Source organism: Cydia splendana, chromosome 24 (genome assembly GCF_910591565.1).
Source record: "Cydia splendana chromosome 24, ilCydSple1.2, whole genome shotgun sequence".
Classification (NCBI taxonomy): Eukaryota; Metazoa; Arthropoda; class Insecta; order Lepidoptera; family Tortricidae; genus Cydia; species Cydia splendana.
This window is the reverse complement of record NC_085983.1, coordinates 7,066,327-7,093,893: the sequence shown is the minus strand read 5'-3', so window position 1 is coordinate 7,093,893 and position 27,567 is coordinate 7,066,327. Positions and strand designations below refer to the sequence as shown.

Here is a 27,567-nt window from a genome sequence, read left to right as displayed (position 1 = left end):
GTAGTCACTACGAACAGTGTACCCGATAGTCGGGTTCTTGGCCCTGAATGTGTTAAGTGCCAGTAGGGTCTATGGCACTTCAGACCATTGTGAGTTCGCTGTGATAATGACTTAACGAAGTAAATTATATTTTTATATTTTTTAAGCTTACCGCAAGGTCCACAGCTCACAGAACCACTAGTATTAGTAGGATTAAGTATATTGCAAATCCATAGGAAAAAAAAAACAAAATCAACATTTACTCATCATCATCATAATCAAAAACACTTTCAGCGACATCTTCAACCAGCTCTCTAATCTTCTCCGACCGTTCTCTATACTTCTGCGCCCCCCTGTTCACATTATCATATAAAATCTTCATCGTTTCCTGCACATCCAACACCCCCCCATCTTTCCACATCTTCAAACGTTTCCCAATGTCCCCCCACTCGGACTTATTAGCCTCAGTAGGGGGCAAAGCGTCTTCTAAAGCATCTAAGAGAGCGTGAAAAGACACCGTTCGTTTTACCGAATGTTTTTCAAAAGATTTAGCATTGTGGACTATTAGAGGTAAGTGCGATTGGCTTAAAACGCCGAATAATAGTTCTAAGTTATTTCTCAATGTTCTGACGTCAATATTTTCTAAGGATCTGATTGCTTTGTCGAGTCGGTGGTGGGTGGCATAGGATGATATGAAGGCTGATAAGTCGGCGTTTTTTAGTATTTCTGTAGCTGCGTCATTCGCTTGAAGTAGTTTGTTGTTTGGGAGAGAGAGGATTGTTGATATGATGTTTTGGAGTTGATCTCTGAAATGGATATTATTAATTAATTTAATTATAGTCACACGATAGCCGCCGCCATACAAAATGTAAGTTACAAGAAAAGAAAAGTCCTATTTTAAAAGTCGGAAACGCACTCGAAAATTATGAAAAACGTTTCTAAAATTTATCTAAGTATGTAGAAATTTTGTAATTTTGGACAGTTTCTGACTGGGAAAACAGGGCTATAACCGCGAACACCGAAGTTCGCAAATTGCGGGCATCTTTCTGTCTCTAATTGGGAGTAGAGCCACAGAATAAATGTGTCGATGAACTTCAAACTCGGGTAAATCCATTCGACCCTCTCAGCAAATATCTACCATACCATATTACCATTTCTTAATACCAAAATCGCATAATCTGACAGATGGATTTCCCCGAGTTTGAAGTTGAGCTACTCAAATAATAGTACTAGGTACAGAAGACTCGCTCTCTAACAAAACGCGTCTGTTACGATCAGCACAGATATGGCCGCTAGGTGGCGACAGCGCCACGCTCGGCTTATGGCTTTCCCCAAAATTGGGGCGGAACGGATGTACTTTTAGCTACTTACCTGTAGCAAAGCGACGAAATCGCGGAGTGAGCCACGCCTGGTAGTACTGTAATGTTCTGCCGCCAGAGTGCAGCACTAGTGCATATACTAAACCATAGAGTACCTAACTTATGTCTTATACATTCTAGGTCTTAAACAGTTTTTTGACAAGTTTTCACTATAACATTGATGCATCACTCAAGAATGAAACGCGAAAATCGAAATTTCGTTATCTGCCTCTATCCATCGAATAGGCAAGAGTGATAGAGAGGCAGAAACCGAACTTTCGACTGTCGTGTTTCACGGTAGGCCCTGTGATTGTGCTAGTGACGCCCTCTACGCAGAGTTTTGCCCTATTTTGGACACTTTCTGACGGGGAAACAGGGTTATAACAGCGAAGTTCGCAAATTGCGGGCATCCTTCTCTGTCTAATTACGCCTTAATTGGTGTACCTAAAAGAGAAAGATGCCCGCAATTCGTGAATTTCTGTGTTCGCGTTAGGCCCTCAGTAGCGATACCTGAATCCGTTAGCGCTACGGCAGATCCCAAACATTTTGCACGCATGCTGGTGCTCCAGCGATTTCACCGTGTCCACTTCTTTTTGGAGCCGAGACGCGCCGCCTTGCCTCAACGCATTTGTACCTGTCATATCATTATATTCGTTATACAAAGTAACTAGGGTGAATTAGGGTAATTCCGTATGTCGGATAATAGGGTTGGGTTGTTGACACATGTTGAATTGTATAACTAAATCTAGTTAATGAAAATGAGTAATTTATCACAATACAATGGAAACTTAAAAAATATATGAGAATAATAAAAAAATCAAGACCTTTTGTTTAAGTTTAAAAAAAAAATTCTAGTACTTACTGTCAACTGTAGAAATATGGGTGTAGCCAACTTATTCAAAAATATGTCCCATAGTTCTTAATTCGCTGACATAAGAGCTACGGGACATATTTTTGAGATGATTTGTGCACCCATATTTTTACAGTTGACTGTACCACTTTTAGTGCCCGTAAGGTCCGTCCTGAGGGCTCCTCTACACGATGGGCCAACGCCGGCCACTCCAAGGTCGCATTTACAAGTGATATTGCTTCTTCTTCTTGGTCCTGGCTTTTATCCCATTTTACTTGGGGTCAGCCCTTCTAGTAGTTCTGCGCCACATCACGGGTTGTCTCCGGTTCTGCATTGCTAGGTTTTAGGTCGTTTTTAATAGTTTGTGTCCAGGTTGCTAGTCGTCCTGGGCCTTGTTTACCCTCTTCTATGGTAAGTACTCTTTTGGTCACGTGGTCATCCTCACGCCTCATAACGTGGCCATACCAACGCAGGCGGGCTTCTCTCATTTTGTCTAGAATACTAGCAACCTTGAAGGTTCCGCGTATGTATTCGTTCCTTATTTTATCTAAACGCGTGACTCCTCCAGACCAGCGAAGCATTCTCATTTCCGTAACGTGCATTTTCTGTTCGTCCACTTTTCGTGTCGGCCAGCATTCGGAGCCATAAAGAAGAGCGGGTCTCACTGCTCTCTTATACACATTTCTCTTTATTTTTACAGGTACACGTGGGTCACATAAAACACCAGTGAGTGGTCTCCATTTGAGCCAACCTGTCTTGATCCTGTTTTGAATATCTTTCTCGGTGCTGGCTGTTGGTGCAATTATGGAGCCTAGATATTTAAACTCTTCAACTCTCTTTAGTGGCGCATCTGAGATGGACGGACATGGAGCATCTTTTGTGCTGGTACCAGAGAAATTGCAATACATATATTCGGTTTTCTGTGTACTGACTTTTAGCCCTCTTTGCTCTAAGGACTCATGCCAGGCAGTGAGATCCTGTTGCACTTTGCTGGTTGCTGGTGGTGGTGGAGCAAGTGATATTGCTATCTCATTCTACCGCATGGCTGCGTCCCTTGGAGTGGCCGGCGTTGGCCCATCGTGTAGAGGAGCCATGAGATATACGTCAATGGAGTCGTACCTTCGCCAAGCATATCAGTCTTTAGAAAATTGGCAATCCTCTCCAATATCAAGTTAGAAGTGTCTATGGTATGCAATATAACGTTCTGGGTTCCCTGTTCAGTTCTAATGTCTACATTTCTGGTATTTTTCACGAAATCCGTGAATTTCTGCTTGTAAGTCTCGGCCAACGCGTCGATCTTCGTGCCCGTGTAAGGATCCGTTTTCTTTTTCATTGATTCGAAAACCTGCAGTCAAATGGGGCATTATCCATGAAAAGGGACCTTATTGTCGATGGCGCTTACGCCGCACAGCAATTCTAGGCATTGTATTTATATCGGAGCATCGTTAATAATGGCGTAAGCGCCATCGACAATACGGTCCCTTTTCATAAGATAACGTCACAAATATGGTCAATAAAATCGGCCAAGTGCCGGACTCACGCCCCAATGGGGTTGGCCCGTCGAAGTATTTAGCAGATGGCGCCAGCATAGCTTGCCCTGTCAATGCCTAGAATTGTGTCAAATTTTGTTTTTTTTAATGGAATTCTATGTCCTGGATGCCAGCCCTGTAAGCCAAAACTCATAGAATAGAAAAAGGGGCAAGCTATGATGGCGCGAATTAGCGTATCGCCGGTCAGTTTCCTAATTCGTCAATTTTGCTGATTCAACAGTTTAATGATTAGACTGTTTCTTAATTCACCAATTTCCTTTTTTGCCAGTTTCACTAAATTGTCAGAGCCCCTATTAAGCCAGTTTCTTGAGTCGCAAACCTCCTTATTCCTCAATTATCTTAAGTTGTCAGTTTTGCTATTTCGTCATTTTCCTAATCCGTTACTTTCCTTGTTCATCTGATAGTTTAGTTTGTCAGTTTTCCCATCTCGTCATGTTTATGATTTGCTACTTTTTTGGGGTTCCGTAGTAAACTAGGAACCCAGCTGTTTTTAAGGCGATCTTAAGGCGATACAAGACATATTTTTGTACTCAGCTAAAAGTCACCAAATGTAAGTTTAATATTTTTAAACCACATTGCCGTATTCTTTTTAAAAAAAACATAGTCATGTCTTATTTTACACTAAAACTGATGGAATAATAAATAGATATTAAATATTATAGGACAATCTTTACACAAATCAACCTAGTCCCACGGTAAGCTCAATAAGGCTTGTGTTGAGATTATCTGGTGATACAAGGCACTACGGTACGCGGGACACAATAATCCCAAGGTATATTTGATACACCGAAACACGACTATAAGACCCTGGCAACTAGTGAAACTGTCGAATATAGAAACCGATTATCTAGGGGAAATGACCATTCGACCAAACTGACGAATAATTAAATTAGCACATAAGGAAACTAGCAAATTTACGAAACTGAAGCCTAGCAAAACTGGCGAAAGAGTAAACTGAAGGTGTAGGAAAATGACCCACTAGCGAAATTGTCAACCTAGTGAAAATGACCAGAAGGTAAACTGTTGAATCAGCAAAATTGACGAATTAGGAAACTGACCGGCGATACGCTAATTCGATGGCGCAATCTATGCAAACCTGTGTTGCCAACCCCATTGTTCATTATTCACACCTTTTTGTATGATCGACTCACGCTTGGCCATTCTAATAGGTTTTCCTTGAATGGTAGGTTTTACTAGGTTTCGGAGTTAAGGGGGAATGTACAGTTTTCGACTATTTCTGAAATAACTGTAAAATTTTCTATCAAATAATTATAAAAAAATATATACTTTGCGATTTATTTTCTAAGTTACCTTACTAATGTTCTTTGGTTGTCATGTGCAAATAATTAGTCAATTTAATCGGTACCACAGAATAAATAATAGTACTAGGTACTAGATATGAGCGCCGCGCCGGCGCGCCGCCGCCGCCGACAAAATTTTCGCGCCGCCGCCGCCGCCGACGCTGCGCTATCGGCGTGGCATCGGCGTGACCTTGTAGATACTACTACTTTCAGAATCAGATAATATATATTTTGTCCAGTTTAGATCTTTAACTGCGCCACTCTGAATAGTTTATAGGCATTCAAAAGGTATTTTAGCTTCATATAACTATTATAACTCAAAAATATCGATGGTAAATGCAAACTGTCTGCTAAATTTTCGTTCCAGGCCGCCGACTCCATCTCTGCAGAGTTCAGCCGTCAGCCTAGCTCACACTCTATTCGCGTTCTATTCTAAGCTGTCTGCTTACCTGCAGCTCGGCCTATGGCCCCGCATAAGGAGGCGTCGGAATCGGGTCTTCAGTGTTAGGTGGAGCTCGACTTTGGGTATCGTGTTTTGACATAGGTTTTATTGAGTCGATGTTGGTTAATGACATAATGACAGAGCTCGATTTTCCTCGCTCCGGCTTTTTTTTCGACTGTAGACAAAACGTTTCCCTAATATAAACTACCCGCTATTTTTTACTTAGCATAAAAAACTGGAAAAAGGCCTCACTAAGATTAAAACCGTCTCTGATACCGCGGCATTGCTGCTTATACAGTATACTGCTAGATACAGTTTAAAATATAAAACTTTATTCATGCAAGTTTTCGATAAATTTAACTTGAAATTAAAAAATGCACTTACTTTGTAGCGTGATTATGGCAAAAAACATGTTATTTTGGTAAAATTTTGGTTTGAATTGCTTTTGTATAAATCAAGTGTTTCAAGGCCACGCCGCCGATTCGCCGCCGCCGCCGACCGATTTTGACCGGCGCGCCGCCGCCGGCAAAATGCCCATCGGCGCTCATATCTACTAGGTACAGAAGGTTCACTCTAAAGCCCCCTCCACACTCGTGCGCGAATCGCGGCGCGAAGCCGCGAACGCGAGTCTGGAGTCGATTTCGCATATCAGCGAACTAGACTCCACACTCGCGTTCGCGGCTTCGCCCGCGATTCACGCGCATAGTCTGGAGGGGGCTTAAGGCCCCGTTCGCACGGCAGCTTTTTCAACGCGCGTTAAAAAAGCGTTTGAATGACACAAATGGATAACCATGTATGTATTCACACGACAGCGGTGGCGCTTTTTTTCAAACGTTGTTGGATTTTTGACTTTAAGCCTTGGTCGTTAGATCGAATTTAGAGTGCAGACAGATTCAAGCGCTTCTCTAACGCGCGTTGAAAAAGCTCCCGTGCAAATGGGGGCTAACAAAACGCGTCTATTACGACAGATATGACCGCTAGGTGGCGACAGCGCGAGCGCGTCCGTTCCAGTGCGCGGCAACTACTATGGCTGATCAAAATTGGTGTGACCGCATGTACTTCTAGCGACGCGACGAAATTGCGGAGTGAGCCACGCCTGTCGCCACCTATAAGCGACAAGCCATAAGCGATAAGCGATTTACTGACCTTCAGAGCCTGTTCATATACATGCCCCGTAAACTTTCGTATCCTCTCATCGTCTTGGACCTTGTGGCGTTTGAATTTGGTCGTGGTCGAGCTGGTGACTGTGGTCGTAAGGTCGAGCTAGACATACATATTAACAAAGAAATTTTAGGAATATTGTCATAGTAAATTATGTAGTCAGTACATTTACTGCCATCTTTCGACACAAATGATTTACACTTTTAGAACGCCGTTCGACTTTGATCCTTATTTTGTGATTGATATGTGTTGAATTTGTTAACCTTTTAGACGCCGTGTCAAACACAAAAGCTGTCACTCGGACGCCACGTCACCGAAGTGTCAAAACTGAAATTGAACTTTATGCATATGCACGTAGGTCTATGTTGCTCTGTGGTCTGTGACCGATTAATCGGTCTTTGGCGTTGAACCTGCGGTGCGGATATATCGGTCATTGGCGTCCAAAAGGTTAAATGTCAAAAAGTATCGCCATCTACTCGAGGATAGGCCAAAAGTATAGTGCCATCGAGAACTTATCGGTTCTTTTGACACTTCAAAGGAATCCATTTTCATGTTCACACAGTCGCCCATTGCACTGGCAGTGGCTTGGCATGGCCCATCGTTAGCCACTGTGTACTGGGGTCTCTTACAATTCTCATATAAACAATATCACATAGCGTAATAGTTCCTCAACTTATTTTGATAGGAGCAACTGTTTTTAGCCAAACTTAAAATATTTACCTTAAGGTCAGTAGGGACGAACGCTGGGTTGTTGACATCCTCGACATTATTTTCCTGAAATGGCTGAAATAAATAAAAATATTTGGGCGACTTACAATTTTATTAAGTCTAAAAAAGAGGTACTTTTGATAACTGTTATCAAATGAGATTTTAAACGGTTCCAACTCAGGATCTCAAAAGTCTGTGGTTTGCTTCTTTGGTTTTGGAATACCTACAGTAATGGCACGGTTTTTTTTTTAAACTATTGCATCTAGTGGCGGATTTGCCCTAAGGCACAGTAGGTCCGGGCCTAGGGCGGCCAGATTTAGGGGCGCCAATCTACATGGTGGGTGCTGAGAAAAAGGGCGTCTAGTGTTTACTACAGGGCCCGGGGCCTAGGGCGGCCAAGACAAGGCGTCATGTGGTAAAAAATATTATGGAAAAAGAAGTAGGAAGTACTTGATCCCTAAATTGTATAATGAAATACCGTATGATATAAGGGAATGTAAATCAGTTAGGATGTTTAAATTTAAAATGAATACGTTTCTATTAAACAAAATTAAGTTAAAGTTACCAGCATAAGCAAAAGATGTACTTAAGTTAACAATTAAATAGCTAACTAAGTCTATGCATCTATGTTTTAAGGGAGTTAAATTCCCTCTGCCAACAAACTGCGCTGCAATTTGGCAGAAGAAAAAGTCTGTAAAATAGGGTTTATTTCATCTGAATAAATGGTTTATTTATAACTGATTGCAGCGCCATCTGTGTTGAGCTTTGTGCTATCCTCATTAAGTATATTATTAGGTACTTGAAATACCTGGGCTACGGTAATATCTGATGTATCATTTATTCCAACTCTTAATGGCTCATTGCTCCCTCCTTCCAATGTCGAATTCTCTAAACGGCCGGACATCTTAAACAAAAATTCAAATAAAAAATATATTTATTTCAAGAAATTAGCATTCCAAGAGAGTACAGTGATCCCCACACTCGGCTCAGCCTGTAAAGTGGGAATCTGAAGGCCCCTGTACAGTCACCTGCAATAATATGTTACTCTTCGAAGGCCGCAAAAATATGTGACACGCTCTTATGGCCCTACAAATAAGATCGTGTCAGATATTTTTGCGGCCTTCGTTGTGTAGCATATTATTGCAGGTGACTACACAATGGGCCAGCGCCGGCCAGTCCAAGGGACGCAGCCATGCGGTAGAATGAGATAGCAATATTACTTGCTCCCTCTAACGCATAAATGCGTCCCCCAAACTGACCCACGCTAGCCCATTTAGAGGAATTTACAGAATACCGATAAGTTGCGGTTATTATTTTAACGCTCTAGCTCTTAATAAATTGATGTCAAATTATATTTTGCCATGAAATCCAAGAAAAGTAAAAAGTAAAATACCTTAGCTTGTTTATCCTTTACTCCCGTCGTTAATGAAGTGGGCACAGAATCGTGTTCCTCATTTGACACTCCATTCTCTGCACTGTCGTCATCCATCTAAAACGCATTCGCATATCTTGCAACTTTGCCCACCAGATTGACCAAGTTAAATCACAACGCATAAAAGGGTCCATTTTATTAGGGTTCCGTACCCAAAGGGTAAAAACGGGACCATATTACTAAGACTCTATCTGTCCGTCTGTCTGTCTGTCACCAGCCTGTATCTCATGATCCATGATAGCTAGACAGTTGAAATTTTCACTTGTGTTGTTGTATTTTTATCTAATTTTAATACAATTTATTGTTAGTAATTTTGAAGAATTCCGTATTCTGATCGAAATAAATAAGATCCCAATTAGGCACAAAAAAACTGTAGGTATGTAATTTCCCTTAAGTTACGAAAAACACGGTACGTTTTTGTAAATTAAAGGAAGATTTTAAAATTGAGCTTATGTACGTACAGAATAGGGAACTCTATAAGTAGATATATCCACCAAATCTTATCGATGCCGATGTCTGGTGAAAAAAGATAAAAATTGACCCAAAAAATTAATTGTCATTATATAATATTTTATGATAATACCTGATATTCTGAATAATCTGATGTCTCGTTTGATGCTGCTCTTAATCTTTTGGGTGAAGTATTGCTTTCCCCCTCCGACGATGATTTTTCAGCATTGCCAATATTGCCATGATTCTTAAATACACGAAATACTGAAAAACTTGCAACTTTGCCCATGATAGTGGATTAGCACAGGATGGATGAAATGGCAACAGGCCACGAGAACCGTTCAATACAATTTTCGTGTCGCGACACTCGAGACACCTAGTATCAAGTAGCAGTAGTGAAAATTCCGCTATAGTTCATTTTTTTTAGCATTAGAAAAAATGTAAACAATCTTGACGTGTCTTCTTATTGAAAAACACTTTTGAAAAATAAGTCACGGCAAATATATAACAATTATGAATCTAATACAATCATTTATTTATATTCTTCAGCTTTCATAAGTAATAGTTATACTGATTTTTAAAAAGCGTTTGCAATTAAGACATGTCAAGATCGCTTACCTTCTTTCTAATGTAAAAAACCGGCCAAGTGCGAGTCGGACTCGCGTTCCAAGGGTTCCGTATATTACACAATTTTTAACAATCAGTGCCGGATTAAGATATTTTGATGCCCTAAGCATTTCTAGGTGCCCCCTCTCCCTAGGGTCATCAAGATTACATTGATTTTTTGGTAAATTGAGAGAAGTTCATTGCCGCATTACAGCTGAGAATGGAAATCAGTCACATCATTTTATCACGAAAATTGACAGTGCCGCAGCAGTAATGTTGCAACAGAGTACCTAATGCTGTTGCAGTCGCCACCCGAATGTCACCTTTATCATAGCTTAGAAAGTAATAGAAACGCGAGCGAAGCGAGCGCGGAAATTTTTCGATATAAAAACGCAATTTTAGTTATAGTCCCAACCAGGCGCGAATCCAGGATTTCATACAGAGAAGGGATGGGACAGTTTTCTATCAGCCTAGCTTCGCATAGGGCTCGATATTTAAGGGTCTCAGCGAGGTTGTTTTCATGCATAAAATATGCAAGAAAGCAGAGAGCTTGGAATTGAATTGGCGAAGTGTGAGAAAGGCAGTAGGCCCAGCTGCGAAAGAGGAAAGCTTGGATTTGGATCCACGCCCAAGTGTAATTAAGGCAGAAGATCAACTTTGCCGTAAGGCAGAAGGCCTCGCATAAAACCTAACGCCGAACCGCAAAAGAGTGGGTTGAAATCGAATCTATGCATGTAATCACGACTCTTCTACTGCTACCGATTGTTTCCCAAAGAATTACGCGCCATTATTTTTGCAAATTAGCTTTTGGACAGCTAAAAAAATCGTGTGGTAAAAACGATGTGTCTGTCCCTAATTTTAAAATTTGTTCACCTTTTTCAACCTGGCATTTTGGTGCCCCCCCTGCAAAACGTGGTGCCGTAAGCACGTGCTTGTTTTGCTTATTGGTTACAAAGTCTTTATTAATTCAACCATTAAAGTCGACGAGTACAAAAAACTTTGAGCTAGCTCTCAATTTAACATATTTTTTTAAACATTATTTTTAATTTGACCTTACAATTACTCGTAAGTAGGTAAGGCCGTTAAATATTTAAAATGATTATCTTATCAGAAAATTATCACCAATTACTCTAAGAAAACTCTAAGAAGAAGCAGAAGCAGAAATGCTAAGGTACAAACTGCAAATACTCGGACTCAGTGAAGTACGCAGGAATGGATTCGGGGAACTGAGAACGTCTAGAGGCCTCACACTACTTTACTCCGGGAAGGAAGATGAAGAAGACGTCCGCGAAAACGGCGTGGGATTCCTCCTCACCGATGCAGCGAAGAAGAGCCTCTTAGACTGGAAACCGATCTCAGAACGAATCATTACAGCCCGTTTTAACACAAGAGCCCGCAAGATTACTATCGTCCAATGCTACGCGCCGACGAACTTGGCATCAGAGGATAAGAAAGACGACTTCTATAGTGCACTCAACTCAACTTTGAAGAACATCCGAAAACAAGACATAGTTATCGTCATGGGAGACCTGAATGCCAAAGTCGGAGCGAACAACGATGGCTATCAACGACACATGGGCAGGCACGGGCTGGGAGTTCGCAACGAGAATGGAGAAAGGTTTATGGAGTTCTGCCTGGACAACGATCTTACCATCGGAGGGACGCTTTTTATTCATGGAGAACACCACAAATACACATGGAATTCACCCGATGGAGTCACCAAAAATCAAATTGACCACCTTGCCATTAGCGCTAAATGGCGCTCATCACTGCTCGATGTTCGTAACCGCCGTGGGGCGGATATTGACAGTGATCATCACCTGGTGGTGGCCGAAGTGCGGCTCAAATCAAAGTAGCCGTAGCTCGACGCACCGACAATGTCACCAAATTAGGCAAACAATTTGACGTCACAAAACTGCGGAACCTGGAAACAGGAGACGCCTTCAAATTGGAGCTACAAAATCGTTTCTCGGTGCTGGATGCGGACTCTACCTCAGTCAACACGGAGTGGAATCGCATTAAAATGGTCTACACAGAAACCAGCTCCGTCGTTCTTGGACTTAAAACACACAAACGAGAAGACTGGATGTCACAGAAGACTTGGGACCTCATTGAAGAAAGAAGGGAACTTCATCTTAAAATCCTGGCGACCAGCGACGCGATATTATTAGAAGACCTGAAGCTGCAATACCGTCTGATCCGCAGGCGAATCTACCGTAGTACCCGGTATGATAAGCGGGTTTGGACAGATGGTGTTGCCGATACCGCCCAACGTGCTGCAGACTCCGGTAATCTCAGGGAGATGTACAAGGCAACAAGAGTCTTAGCCGGAAGCCAGAAGCGCAAGAAGAAACCCCTGAAAGACAAAGAAGGCCAACTGATTGTGACATCCGAGGGACAGCTAGAACGCTGGCGTGGACACTTTGAGGATATCTTCCGCGTCCCCAACGACCCCAGCACAGACAACACACCCGCAGACAGCTCGCCCTTGCTGAGACTGAATATCGACGTGTCTCCACCTACGAATCAAGAAGTAGCGAATGCCATCAAATCGCTCAAAAACGGCAAAGCCCCAGGAGTCGACCTCATCACAGCGGAGATGCTAAAATCTGACTTGCCGACCGCCGTGAATGCCCTTACACCACTCTTGAATAGCATTTGGCTTGCTGAAGAGTTACCGGACGACTGGAACAAGGGACTTCTCATCACCGTGCCAAAAAAGGGAGACCTCAGCGATTGTAGCAACTGGAGAGGCATTACTTTGCTTTCGACCCCATCTAAGGTGCTCTGCAAGATCATCTTGGATAGGTTGTCGAGGGCCGTTGAACCTCTCATACGCAAAGAGCAAGCTGGATTCCGACCCCACAGATCATGCACGGATCAAGTCAACACACTGCGTATCATTTTAGAACAGGCTACTGAATGGCAGAGGGAAATGTACCTAACATTTGTAGACTTTGAAAAAGCCTTTGATACGCTAAGGTGGGCTAGTATCTGGAACAGGCTGCGTGAAATTGGTGTCCCCGAGAAAATCACTAACCTCATAAAGGCTATCTACAAGAATTACTCTTGTAGAGTGACGCACAATGGCCTCGTCTCGGAGGATATTCAAGTAAATGCTGGTGTGCGACAAGGGTGTCTTCTTTCTCCTCTCCTCTTCCTTGTTGTTCTCGATGGCATCATGCATCAAACGATTGACAATAAGCGCCGCGGCATAGAGTGGGGACTGTCCAACATCTTAGAAGATCTGGACTATGCCGATGATCTATGCCTGCTGAGCCACACACGCGCTGATATGCAAGCCAAGCTGGACGACCTTCGAAGTGAGGCAATGAAGGCGGGACTCAAAGTCAACACCCGGAAGACACAGGAGATGAGGTGCAGGGACACAAGTACCGTGCCGCTCCTTATTGGCACAGAGGCTGTGGAGCAAGTCCACAAATTTACTTACCTCGGAAGCGTCGTGTCGGAAACTGGAGGGACCGAAGAGGACATCGCTTCGAGAATAGCTAAAGCAAGAGCAACCTTCGCACAGCTCCGCCCCGTATGGCAATCAAGCAAACTGACACGGAGAGTCAAGCTCAGAATATTCCGGTCAAACGTAAAAACCGTATTGCTATATGGATGCGAGACGTGGAAGGTCACAAAAGACATCTCGCGCCAGCTTCAGGTTTGTATTAACCGCTGCCTCCGCCGCATTCTCGGTATATACTGGCCCGAGAAAATTTCTAATGCCAACCTGTGGAGATGCTGCAATGAGACCCCGATCGACCAGCAGATCAAGCGCCGGAAATGGAGTTGGATTGGGCATACACTCCGAAGGGATCCTGACCACATACCGAGGCAAGCCCTCGACTGGAATCCCCAAGGAAAGAGGAAACGTTGCCGCCCAAAACAGACCTGGCGCCGGACTATTGTTGCAGAGGCGAAGGCTATCGGGAAGACTTGGAGCGAACTCAAGCACGAAGCTCAAGACCGATCCAGATGGCGGCGCACTGTGGACGCCCTCTGCCCCACCTAGGGGACATAGGACAATAAGTCAAGTAAGTCAAGTCACTCTAAGAAAACTACTACTCTAAGTAATCCGGCACTGTTAACAATGTATTTTTTATGTGAAACGTGAGTGAAATCTCTTTAAAAAATCCGTAGGGGTCGGATCAAAAACTGTAATTAAGTCCGACTCACGCTTGACTGTACATTTCTAATAGGTTTTCCTGTCATCTATAGGTATAGACCTATTTTATGTATTTTTTTTAAAATTTAAGACTTAGTAGTTTCGGAGATAAGGGGGGGGAATGGTAATTTTTTGCCTATTTTCTTGAATAACTTCTAAACTGTTTATTCGAAAATTATAAAAAAAAATATATTTTAGATCCTTACAATAAGCTCTTTCATTTGATATGTAACATGATATAGTTTGAAAAATTATTTTTTTTTAATTTTTTCATTTACCCCCCAAAAGTGGCCCCCATGTTTAAAATTCGTTTGTTTACGTTACATGTCCGTATTTGGGTCACAAACTTACATATGTGTACCAAATTTCAACTTGATTGGTCCAGTAGTTCCGGAGAAAATCGGCTGTGACAGACGGACAGACAGACAGACAGACAGACGCACGAGTGATCCTATAAGGGTTCCGTTTTTTCCTTTTGAGGTACGGAACCCTAAAAAAAAACGAACTATAGCACAGGATGGATGAAATGGCGACAGGACACGACACGGTACCCATTCAATACAATTTTCGAGAGTCGGGACACTCTAGCCAGGGCCGGATTAACCCTAAGTCAAAGTAGGCAACTGCCTAGGGGCCCCGCCTCGGCTAGGGGGCCCCGGCGGCTCAGAGCGCACCATCACAAAAAAAAATGTTTCATAGGGTCAAAATTCACGCGTAAATTTTTTGTTCTTATTAATAATGAGTATGCTTTGTTATTGTTTTTTTTTTCGATCCATTCTTTAATTTAATGAAACTGTAATAAAATGGAAGCAATACGTTACAGTTTGCGGGGCATATATGCGTACCTGGGGCCCGTTTCTCAAAAGCTTAACTTAAAAGCGTAACTTGTACCTAATACAAGTGGAAGTCCCTTTCTAACAAAAGCTGTCAAAAAGTGACATCCGCTTGTATTACAAGTTACAAGTTTTTGAGAAACGGGGCCCTGTTGTAAAGGTTTTCTGAAAAAAATTAACATTTATTTTTTTTCGAACAACTTCTGGGTTATATCGACTCAGAATCACGAGGACTATTGATTAAAACAAAGAAAAAAAGTGTCCCCAATTTTTCATACGAATTTTGGGTGTCAGTTTAGTGACGGTCCATACAAAATGTATGTATGTAAAAATGCGCGTCACAAAAGTGACCTATTTCGACGATTGGTTCATGTTAGAGCGCTCCTTTCTTACATCTCGGCCTTCGGCGTCGCTTTTTAATAAATATAAACATTGATTTCAGTAGCTTGGCCTTTTGCCTCACATGAAAGCTCACTTCGCTAAAAAACGCTTCGGGCTTGTCGAGCAATGCGGAGATTGCTGAGCTCTACCTTTAGTTCAGCCTCACTTTTTACCTCATTTTACCATTGGTATGTGTTTCTCATCTCCTGTACTTCAGCTTAGCCTTTGGCCTCGCTGCGGCTAGCTCGGCCAGCGGTCTCGCTTTTTAATACAATGGAATTTGGTTCGTGTCTGTGCTCAACTACTTATCCCGAAGCCTGAACGGCTTTGAGTTCGCATGAAAGCTCGCCTCACTGGGGCACTTCGGACTCTTAGGCCCAGGTGAAGATCGGTACCCGGCCTGGCCTTTTAACAGGCTTTCACAATTTGCGATATTGTTAAAAAAATTTGCGCTCGCTGCGCTCGCGTTTTTGCTAAGTTTTTTGGTTGGCCCTCTATCTACATGTTAGCTTGACTGGTGAATTAATACAGTTAAACCAAGAAAAGTCTGCAATGATTTCGATAAGATACGCAGTGCAAGTGTTATTTATACGTTATAATTTCATAGAAGTTTGAAGCGCTGGTGGCCTAGCGGTAAGAGCGTGCGACTTTCAATCCGGAGGTTGCGGGTTCGAACCCCGGCTCGTACCAATGAGTTTTTCGGAACTTATATACGAAATATCATCTGATATTTACTAGTCGCTTTTCGGTGAAGGAAAACATCGTGAGGAAACCGAACTAATCCCAATAAGGCCTAGTTCACCCTCTGGGTTGGAAGGTCAGATGGCAGCCGCTTTCGTAAAAACTAGTGCCTACGCACTCGGGATTAGTTGCCAAGCGGACCCAAGGCTCCCATGAGCCGTGGCAAAAATGCCGGGATAACGCGGGGAAGATGATGAATTTCATAGAAGTTTGACGTTTAAAATAACACTTGCACTGCGTGTGCTATCAAAATCGTTGCAGACTTATCTTGGTCTAACACTAATAATTTTAACATATGGAAATTCTTTATTACCATGTAGCTCCTAATAATGTGGCTCGGCGTTTTGTCTTATGGTCGGTGTTAGAAAAAAGCTTTATGTCCAAGCAATAAGTGCGAAAAAGACATCGTTCTGACTAGACTCGGATCGGCTCGGCTGAAGATTGAAATTAAAAACGCAAACTTTTTTCCCTGTAACTGAACATGCTGTATGCAGAATTGACTGTAAGGGGGCCCCGGGCCTTGCACTGCCTAGGGGCCCCGACATGCTTAATCCGGCCCTGACTCTAGCGAGTGATAATTCCGCTACTCGATGCTAGATGTCGACTATATACGAGTATACACGGTGTAACATGAGGAAACCGAATAATTTTAACAGCGTATTCCTGATCATATTTAGATACAAAAATGTCCTATAAACTTTTTTGAAATTCGCCTAGTTTCAGAGATAATATTAATTAAAAAAAAAAACAAGTTTTTATTGTTATAGAGTGTAAAAGGCCTTTTTGATGGTGATGTTGCTGCTATGGGACGTAGTCTAAATATCCTTATTGATAGATGTCAAAAAGTGACAAGTAACACTTTGCAAAAAGAAGGTTTTACGAAAAAAAAAAAAACAATTTTTTTGTCGAAATTTACCTAAACTCATATTAAATTTTTTCCTTCTTTTGACCTCAGAAATGCGTGGTTAAAATTATTCGGTTTCCTCATGTTACACCGTGTATAATAGTCTTTTTAGTACCAAAACTGATGTATAGAGTGAGAACTCTATGTATTTTTTTCTCTATGACGAGACTGCTTACCATCCAGCGGGCCGTATGCTTGTTTGCCACCAACGTAGTATACAAATGTGACGCGATCATATTGCGCTACAAGTAAGATCTTGTCAGATATCTTTGCGGCCTACGTTGTACCAGGGGTGCACAACTCCTCCCTTCGGGCAAACTCGGCTCCGTTCGGCTCAGCATTGCTCCGAGCAATTATTAGGGTTGACACAACTTGACGTCGCTTTTCTTGCACGACCACAGATAAGATAATGACTTGAATTTTGACAACCCTAAATAGCCGAAAGGGATAGTGCCATATATTAGAAAGGGACAGCATGATTCGACCCTGAACCGCTGTCAAACTTCGGTTTTGTAGGAAGTTTCCTGTACGGTAGTACTATTAATTATTATGTGGTTGTACGCTCTCCTTGGTCTCCCACCTTTCGTCTTTGCTTACTTCCTATGTTACTAGCAATTTCTAAAATAATATCATTCAGTGGCGGATTTGCAGTGTCGGCCGTCCTAGGCCCCAGGCCCTGTAGTACGTACTAGCCGCCCCTTTCTAAGCATCAGCACCCATCATATGTGGGTAGACTGCCAGTGCCGACCCTAATATCTCGGCGCTCTAGGCCCGGGCCTACTTGGCCTTAGGGTAAATCCGCCACTGAATATCATTACCGAAAACTCTCTATTGTTCTCGTCTAAACTGTCTGTGTCTTCTATTCTTGCTGACTCGGTAATATTATTGTTCTTCCTCTCCCTCACCATCTCGGACTTCCCGCCACTGATATTGCCATCAAGGATCTAAAAACCAAAAATCATGCAACTTTGCACAATATAGGTGTGTACAGACGAGTAAATTTTTCGCCAATCTGATTAAATTGTCCGATCGAATCAGGCCGTGCGGACGCAAACGCCAATTTGGTTCGCAGAATTCAACCGCCGATTATGACCGATATTACCGATAAAATGGAGTGCGGTCGAAAGAATACCAATTTTTGACGCCATCAGTATTTTCGTTTTGGGGCATTTTTTTCAATTTAGAGGGCTCTAATAACACCATAAATCTAAAATTGGTGATTAAATTGGAAATTGACGCCAATTTCATTTCTGATCAAATCGGACGATTTGATCACCCCGTCACTTATAAGTAATCGTCTCGATGATGGGCAGGCTTAATAGTGGTAACAGACTATCGCACCGCACCAAGGTCATTGTGCGACGCACCCATAAGTAAGAGCGAGAAAGCGATATATTTTTCTCGCTCTTATCGGTGCGTCGCACAATGACCTTGGTGCGGTGCGATAGTGTGTTACGGCCTTTAGGGGCAGTACTAACAGCATTTTGGAGGTCATTGCAGAGAGCCTTGAGAATCCTATACTGGCGCATTGGATTCGCCATTTTATAGGCTTTCTTAAATTTAGAAAATAGGTTATGTATAATCGAATTTATACTGTTGTGAGACTTACTAACATTGAATAATTTTACGGTTTAGACTCACTTGTTTTTAGGCACTCGCGCGACATGTTTCGGAGAGCCTAGGTCTCCTTTCTCAAGCACTAACAGTACGATCAGCGCGCGGCGCACGCGGTGCGCCGCTGTACCTACGCGATACACGGCCGTCGTGAACGCTGACTGAACAGTGCGGTGTTAGTGCTTGAGAAAGGAGACCTAGGCTCTCCGAAACAGGTCGCGCGAGTGACTTAAAACTAGTGTCCGACCGAAGGTTCGGTTTCGGTTTCGGTTTCGGCCAGTTTCGGCCAAAAAATCATGGTTCGGCCGTAGTTTCGGTTTCGGCCAAAAACCGGCCGAACCTTTCGGCCGGGCCGAAACTTACGAAATGGTACTTCGTACTAGGAAACTAAACATGTGACAAAGATCAAAAGTTGGGCAACAAGTAGGACAACAATATTAATACTGATTTATGTATACATAAATTAATTGGTTTATTAGAAAACACAATTCCCCTAATCAAGGCGCCACCGGCGATCGACGCAATCTTAATGTGTATAAATAGTGGAGTGGTCAAGTTGAAGAATAGCAACTTTCGTAGGACTAAAAAGGTTTATACCGACAAGTGATATTGTTGGAATCAGCATGGTCTATTGATTATCAAAATGCATGTTGTCGCTTCATAAAGTGGTGGAATGTGTTTCTATGACGTCAAACGTAAAGTCGGCAGTAGGTACAAAGTTGTAAACTATTTTATTTTAATCATACCATGTGGGGTACCAAATGAAAGGGCTTTGTGAGTAGATTACGAATATATAACATAGCCTAACATGGTCACCACTTGGTCTAACAAATTATTAGAAAACTTTCAAAAATTTGTCAATCAAGAGTTGAATTTAAGCTGCTCAAAATTGAAAATGGCTTAATGGATTAGTCCAAATTTTATACAAAATGACTGTGAATATTCTCTATACTACGTCTAAAAATAATTAACCAAATTATCTAAAAATAAGAAAAGTACATCAAGTTTGCTATTTGCTAGGCTTCATGGAGGAACTGGGGTGATTAGAGTAGCGCTACCTCGTTTCACACAAAATAGGCACTAATGGTTGTCGATTTGTGGAAAATGCCCAGAAGCACTAACTAACACGTACACGTACCTAAGTACATCAAGTTGAATAACAGTATAAATTTCTGTTACAGACTTACAGTAGACTACTACTAAATACTATTTTTTTTATTGAAAACAGACCATGTGGGATATGAAAAGAAAGAGCTTTGTCAGTATATTACAAATATGTATATTTAAACGCCCAAATAAGTGAAATTTCTAGTATGTAATATATTTGTAATTTACTCATAAATCGCTTTCATTTAATACCTCACATCACATGATATGTTTTCAGTGAAAATAATAGTATTTTATACTGTTATTCAAATTGATGTACCTATTTCTCTTATTTTTTATATTTCTGGCTAATTATTTTTGAACATTATATAGAGGATATTCACAGTCACTTGGTATGTATTTTAGAATAATTCATTCAGTAGTTTTCAATGTAGAGCAGTTCAAAATCAACTCTGCATTGTGTAATTTTTGAAAGTTTTCTTCTATGTAATGTTACACCAAGTAGTGAAAATGGTATAGTATGTACCATATTCGTAATCTACTCACAAAGCCCTTGCATTTGGTACCCCACATGGTATGTTTATAAGAAAAAAGTTAAAAACTTAGTACTGCCGAAGCGACAACATGCATTTTGATAATCAGTAGACCATGCTGATTCCAACAATACCACTTGTCGGTATAAACCTTTTCGGTCCTACGAAAATCGTAAATAAGGTAATTTCTACGAATTCTCTCCTCTAAAAAGCGGTTTTATGACATATTTTCAACGATTTTAAGAAGTGTACAAAAGGTTCGGTTTCGGTTTCGGTTTCGGCCGAAACTGGGACCAAAGCCGAACCTTCGGTTTCGGTTTCGGTTTCGGCAAAAAAACATGTTTCGGTCGGACACTACTTAAAACAAGTGAGTCTAAACCGTAAGATTATTCAAGGTTACCTAACCTACCTTGTAATATTATGTACAAAAAAATATGGATGTAAATATTTTAAATATAATATTCTTTAATGTGGCAAAGGCAAAAGATTTGATTAACGAAACTTCCGTGAGAAACGGACTTTGTGACTGCCACATAAAAAGGCATTAAAATACGCATTTCAGTTTATGAAACGAGCAGAAAGCGAGTGAGAGGCATACACTGCTTTACACACATATTGTAATCTCTCTATAATGTGTTCAGAAACCGCCTGTTACGGCCGCTATTGCGGCATTTTAATTTTGATCACATTGTTTGCAATAGACATTTAATTTAATAAAATTACGCAATAATTACATTTTCACAGGTAAGAAATTTGCTGTAACAAAAAAAATTATCTTAACGCTGACCAAATTCCGGTTTTCGAACGCATCATAAAGAGTGTATACTTATATTATTGTCTGACTAAAAAGAATAAAAATTGAAAAGTGGCAATACTGTAGTGTCGTCCCGTTTTCTTATATATGTTGATTTGAAAGGGACGACACTACAGTATTGCCACTTCTTAATTTCTACTCTTTTTAGTCAGACTATGTGTAGATAAAATACATGAAAACAATAATGTCGAAAGCGAGGGTAGTTTCTCGCCTCCCGCCGCCGCCCGCGCCTTGAAATCGGCCGCTAAAGGCTACAGGGCCTACCGCGAACCACGTTCGAAGTGTTGCCTCCTTGTCACACTTACGTACTAATTTACAAGTGCGACAGAGAGGCAACGCGTCGAACGTGATTCGCTGTAGGCCCTCCTCGTTGTGTAGCGAAATATGTCCAGAAATCTTCGTTTTTAAAAACATGAGTTACCTGTTTTAATATATTTAATGGAAAAAGATTGTTTACCTTAGAGCCCTTGATTTCGGAATTATCCGACGTCCTTCCTTCAGTTCCTTTTTCACTCATTATATCGCTGTTTCTGTCTGACATCGCACTGACTAAATCACGAAATCAATTATTTTAAAATTCTAGGGTTTTTGGTATTTAGCATACCTACTTAATTCGTTTTTAAAGTTAAGGGTAGTTTGAAATTGAAGACTGTTATTGGTTGGGTATAAAAAGAAACTACACTCGGCCGACGGGCCTCAGTTGGTTGTTGAGTCGTGCTAGCAAACGGTTGTCATAAGATGAGATTATTGTGAATTGGAACAAGACAAGAAAATAAATGGATAAATATATTCAAGGGTGTTGTTATTTTACAAAATGATCTTCCATTCCAAGTTTAAGCATCGTAGAAGTAAGAGAGGGGGGGTGGATACAATCTTATGTAAATTACGCGCGTGCGTAGTAAATAGGGTCAATGTACGAAATTCCGCGTTTTAAAGAAAAAAATAAAAATTCTAAACTAACCTAACTTTGCCATCCGTACTTCGCCTAATCATTTTATTACGAAAATTATACTAAAACTTAAAGGCGAATTTATGCTACGTATTTTTGAAAACCCAAATTTTCAATGAAGTACTACATTTGGGTGTGTTACTTAATGAGGGCAATTTTTCTTCAAGTCTATGCCGGGTGTATACAGTCGTCGAGAGTCTTGACAAATACCCGACCCAATCGGAGAAGGGCGAGGCGAGACGAGTAAGTCCGAGACGAGAAGGTAGCAGCATGTACACACTCGTTCTCAGGGCCCTCTTAAACTATGCTGGGTCCCCTGGGCACATAAGAATTTGGGGCCCTTTTGGAAAGTATTAAAGAAAGCGAATTAAACTAACATTTTTCTACTATGATATTTTATTTATTGTGGATAATCAAATATACTGTTACCGTCTGTCCTTCGGGGCCCCCTGAGGATGGGGGCCCTGGGCCCGGGCCCCGTGTGCCCTTATGGTAAAGAAGATACCTACTGCTCGTTCTCGGCCTGTGTCGGGGTCTCCCCACGAGTGTGTACAGCCGGCATAATGAACTGCTCACCATTTTGAACTTCATTCATAACACCGAAGTCCAGTTTGTACGACACTGTGTTCTGCTCGTCCGATCCAGACAGCTCTATCGATCCGTCAAATTTCACTTTCAAGTGTTGGTCATCCGCTGAAGGTGAGTTGAAGTATGGAGACGTATTATTCCATCAAATAAGGCCTAATGCGTTGTAATATTCAGGTCCTTATGAGAGACGGTACACCGCTTGCGTGACGTGTGCGTGCGCGGCTACGCGCAGCCGGTATGATCCAGCCGCGGCCTATAGTACTTTGCAAGAGTTTTCTACTCTACTCTTGCTTTATCTCTAGCTATTTCAATAAAAGTAAACAAAATCTACCCTCAAAAGGCATCTTTAACCCAGTTGAGGGTAGATGAAAACATTACATGATCAAATAATGTAGGTTAAAGCATGCTAAAGTCAGGTTGTTCAGTGACATATCCAGGCGCTTTTGTATTTGATTGGTTAACCCATGGTATAATAATATACTCCGCCTGGTACTCTATTCCGAGATTCGCGTATGACCTAACTGACACGGGCCTACGTCATCATGCTGTTTACAGGTTCTCAAACTTTAAAATGTGGGAGAATTTTAACCAACGGTGAAAATTATTTTAACGGCATTAATTTTAAGTTATTCATGTAGAAACATAGTAAAATAAAACAAATCTAATGTATTAAATTAAACTTTATTTATCTATACAAGACAAACGCTTAAAAAACTAATTCACAGTAACACATTAATTACCAAGCTTACGACGTGAAAAGTTTGGAAAACACTGCGACTGCTGACACTGAGCGAGAAGGAAATAACAATTAACACGCGTTCGACAAGGATGACGGTCAGGGCATGAAGTTATCTAGATCCGAATTGTCAAATGTGACAGCGCTATCCTGTGTTGCCAGTAATGTAAACAGAATTACCCGAACGTCTGAAATTTCTTTCGTGAATCGGAAGATATTGCTAACGAATAATTAAAAATGACGTGTTATTGTAAAATTTAAGATAAAATACATTATAAATGAAAATTATGAAATTATAAAGAAATATTTTAACTTATTAACCATAGCTATAATGTACCCATGTAACATGTTATGTTGAAATAAAGTGGCAATGTTATTGTGACGTAGGCCCGTGTCACTCTGGGAATAGAAGACCATGTTTTATTAGACCATGGGTTAACCAATAAATGATATAACTAATGAATATACCCAAAAATGTTTGTTTACTTTTATTTAAATACCTAAAGATACAGACTATAGATTAAGTTAATATTTGACGTTTATACATTATATAATATGTATGCACTTTACCTACTCATTTTTTTTATCTTTTCTCTATGGTTGTATTTCTTTTGTTTTGACTTTTATTTGAATCTCATTTCCCTATCTCAAAATTCTCAAATGAAATTACATTTAACCATAATTTAATTATTCTCGCTATATTTTTAATTGTTTTATTTTGACATGTTATTCTTATTGCTAGTATGCATAGTACTCATTAGTTTTGACATTATCAGTGCTGTAATCTTCTTCATGTTAATAAAATAATGTATGTAAATAAACTGCATACCTGAACGATATATAGTGTAATTTAATTCGGTTCTTGTTAAAAATAAACACAGAGAAAATATGTAAGCGATAACCAATCCATACATTGTGGCTTATCAGTGCTATAAGTTTATATTAGTATAGTTTTTGCCCGCGACTACACCTGTGAACATCGAAAAATCTGAATCTCAGCGTTTTCCCGGTTGCATCTAAAGGGGCCCAATGATTAACAGTCCGCCGGACGGTATCGGCCTGTCACTTAGAACAAAATTTTGACAGTTCCGAACAAGTGACAGGCCGATACCGTCCGGCGGACTATTAATCAGTGGGCCCCTTTAGAGTCTGGTCTGATCAATCTGGTCATCTTAGGTCAATTTGGCTGCCTAATTCCAAGGATGGTATAGGAACGGCGCGGCGTTTTGAGTTAGGGGAGTATAATTTCTTCGGTAATTACACATCTGAGGGTCTACCGCGAACACCTAAGTTCGCAAATTGCGGGCATCTTTCTCTGTCGCCCTAATTACGCCTTAATAAAAAAGAAAGATGCCCGTAATTTGCGAAATTCGGTGTTCGCGGTTGCAGAGGGCTGCTATGGTCAAAATACTCAAAATATCTCAACTTCCGATAAATAGCCGAGTCAGCCATATATGGCTCAAAAACCAACTAGTAATCAAACTGACAGACACTTTGCCACCGTTTTATAATATAACAAATTTTATTGTTTATATTTTATCGATATCCGTAATTTCTTCAATGTAAATATTAAACACCCTTCACGAAATAGAGCACTAAAAACTATTGCAAAAACGTAAAACGCTTTGTCAGTAGAAAAATTAAAAATAAAACTATGTGATGGAGGGTTTGTCTTCACATTCACATACAAATTTTGAATTTCGCGCCTTTTTCTACTTAGTGGCCCGGCCAACGAAAGAAAAGTCTTCTAGAAATCGATTTTCGCTCATGTCGTCTCGGATATGGATGAATATGGTATCGACGCATTCAGTGTAATGCCCTGAATACAAATATATGAGATGGCAAGCGCGAAAGTGGTGGGGGTAGTTGCTGTGACGTCATAAAGTCGGCAGTATAAACTTTTTTTTTATTTTCTTTTAAACATACCATGTGGGGTACCCAATGAAAGGGCTTTGTGAGTAGATTTCAAATATATAACATACTATAATATTAACAATACTTGGTTTAACTAATTATTAGAAAACGTTCAAAAATTTCACAATCCACAGTTGACTTCTAACTGCTCTAAATTGAAAATGGCTGAATGGATTCGTCCTAAATACATACCAAGTGACTGTGAATATCTTCTATATAATGTTAAAAAATAATTAACCAGATACATATTTAAAAAAATAAGAAAAGTACATCAAGTTGAAAAAAGTATAATTTTCTGTTACATTAACCTGCAACTATTATTAAAACAAACAAAAGACCCGACAGTTTGAAATATATTTTTTTAATGGTATTTTTACTAGCTTTCATTTGGTACCCATATTGCTATAGTAAGGGAAAAAAAACAATCCCCCCCCTCCATTTTTATATTAGCGGGCGCCATTCTCAAAATGTAAGTAGCCTATGTCACTACCACAATTCTGACGAATTCAACCACACCTCATATGTCAAAAATGGCGCCGGCTAAATAAAAAAAATGGAGGGGGGGGGTATTGTGTTTTTCTTCTTACTATAGCAATATGGGTACCAAATGAAAGCTAGTGAAAAGACCATTTCAAAAATATATGTAAACAGTCGGGTTTTTTGTTTGTTTTAATAATAGTTGCAGTTTAATGTAACAGATAATTATACTTTTTCATCTTGATGTACTTTTCTTATTTTTTGTTATATCTGGTTAATTATTTTTTAACATTATATAGAGAATATTCACAGTCATTTGGCATGTATTTTAGACTAATCCATTCAGCCAATATACAAATATATACAAGCCCTGGTAAGGGCATTTATTTGTGTGATGATGATGATGAACACACAAATAAATGCCCTTACCAGGATTCGAACCTGGGACCTCCTGCTTCATAGGCAGGGTCACTATCGACTAGGCTAGGAGGCCGTTTCATTGATAGATTGATAGATCACAATTTGTAATAATAAAAAAATAAAAAAAATACTAAAACTAAATATTTTACGTAATTAATTTCTTGGGGTTAGATATGAGGATATTGGGTATTACTTGAGGTATATTTTGCAAAAAATAATTCAACGGTTTCGTATCTGGAGGAGCCCAAACCAAACTTGGTATGTTAAGTGACGGAAATATGTGACGTCCCACGGTCAAAGGTACCTTATGGCGGGTATGGAGTTATGCATACCCCAGTAATCTACAATAAATAAGCTATCGATAACACAAAAGATCAACCTTCTAGGTTGCGTAGTTATAGAGATATGATTTTTTGAAAATAATGTTGTGAATTGAGCAACTTTACGATAGAGAAGTTTTAAGAGCGCTCTTACAAGAAAAGTCGAAATAATGCAAAATTGATGATACTAGTCGACGAAATTCAGGACTTTGCGCTCATTATTAGAAACAATGAGTACTTGTTCCAGTAAAAGTGTCTTCTTATCTTTATAAATATCGTTGTAAATATTAGAAAAAGGACTTATTAAATTAGTAATGATTTTTTTTCTGATGGTCGTTTCCGAAAAACCCCGTGAAGCACTGAATGGCGAGCTCTTATTTGGAAATGTTGAGAATTTTACTCTGCTAAACCTGGCTATTTTGTATTACTAATACCCTGTACTTTAGGCATATCAAACTATATTTTTCCTACATACCTTTGAGAAAGAGAAAATCAAAGTAAAACGAACTCGATTTTCTCTCCGAAACAAGTGTCAATTCCTACGAAAATCTACTTAATATCGAAGTCATTTTCATACTCAAGCAATCTGCAACGTTTGCTTATACTGTTGGTATACATTAGTGTTTATGAAATTCTACTATAATTTTTTGGCAATTTTTTGAAAACTACTCTATATTACCGATGACGCGCGCTGCGCCAGCTCAGTGCCGCGGCAGAGCTTGTAGAGGCAGGACGTGTGTCGGTCGGCTCCGCACATTTTCAACGGCGACGACGAGGTTTTTTATCATTGTGTGCGGCGGGCGCCGTGTAAAACGCTATACTGTGTGCGTGTAAACCGCAACGAGAGACTTTGATCCTAGCACTGTTTTTATAGTATTATAATTTATAATGGTACAGTTTAATAAACTACCGGACAGGATTAAAAATATTTGAAACGACCTGACATTCTATATGTATTTATTTGACTCAAGATAGTACTCAGGGTCTGATGATGGAGCCGGAAGGTGGTCACCGGTACCAATCAACCATGCAACTAAACCACTTCGTGTTTAGGCTCGTTTTATTCATCTCAACAAGATCTTTGACACAAGATAGTACTCAGGGTCTGATGATGGAGCCGGAAGGTGGTCACCGGTACCAATCAACCATGCAACTAAACCACTTCGTGTTTGGGTTCGTTTGATTCGACTCAACAAGATCTTTGACTTAAGATAGTACTCAGGGT

General features: G+C 40.5%; 1 protein-coding gene across 1 annotated transcript; it reads right to left on the bottom strand.

Moving 5' to 3' along the window:
• Window positions 1-217: 217 nt before the first annotated feature.
• On the bottom strand, window positions 218-24,169 carry LOC134802362 (uncharacterized). The gene is made up of 12 exons (XM_063774989.1): window positions 24,041-24,169; window positions 22,464-22,580; window positions 21,396-21,487; window positions 17,689-17,814; window positions 9,365-9,478; window positions 8,743-8,838; window positions 8,158-8,253; window positions 7,362-7,424; window positions 6,627-6,743; window positions 3,307-3,532; window positions 1,848-1,971; window positions 218-785 (listed from the first exon to the last, which is right to left on the bottom strand). The coding sequence occupies exons 1-12, from the start codon at window positions 24,123-24,125 to the stop codon at window positions 239-241; spliced, it is 1,803 nt and encodes a 600-aa protein (XP_063631059.1). The 5' UTR covers window positions 24,126-24,169; the 3' UTR covers window positions 218-238.
• Between the last annotated feature and the right edge of the window lie 3,398 nt (window positions 24,170-27,567).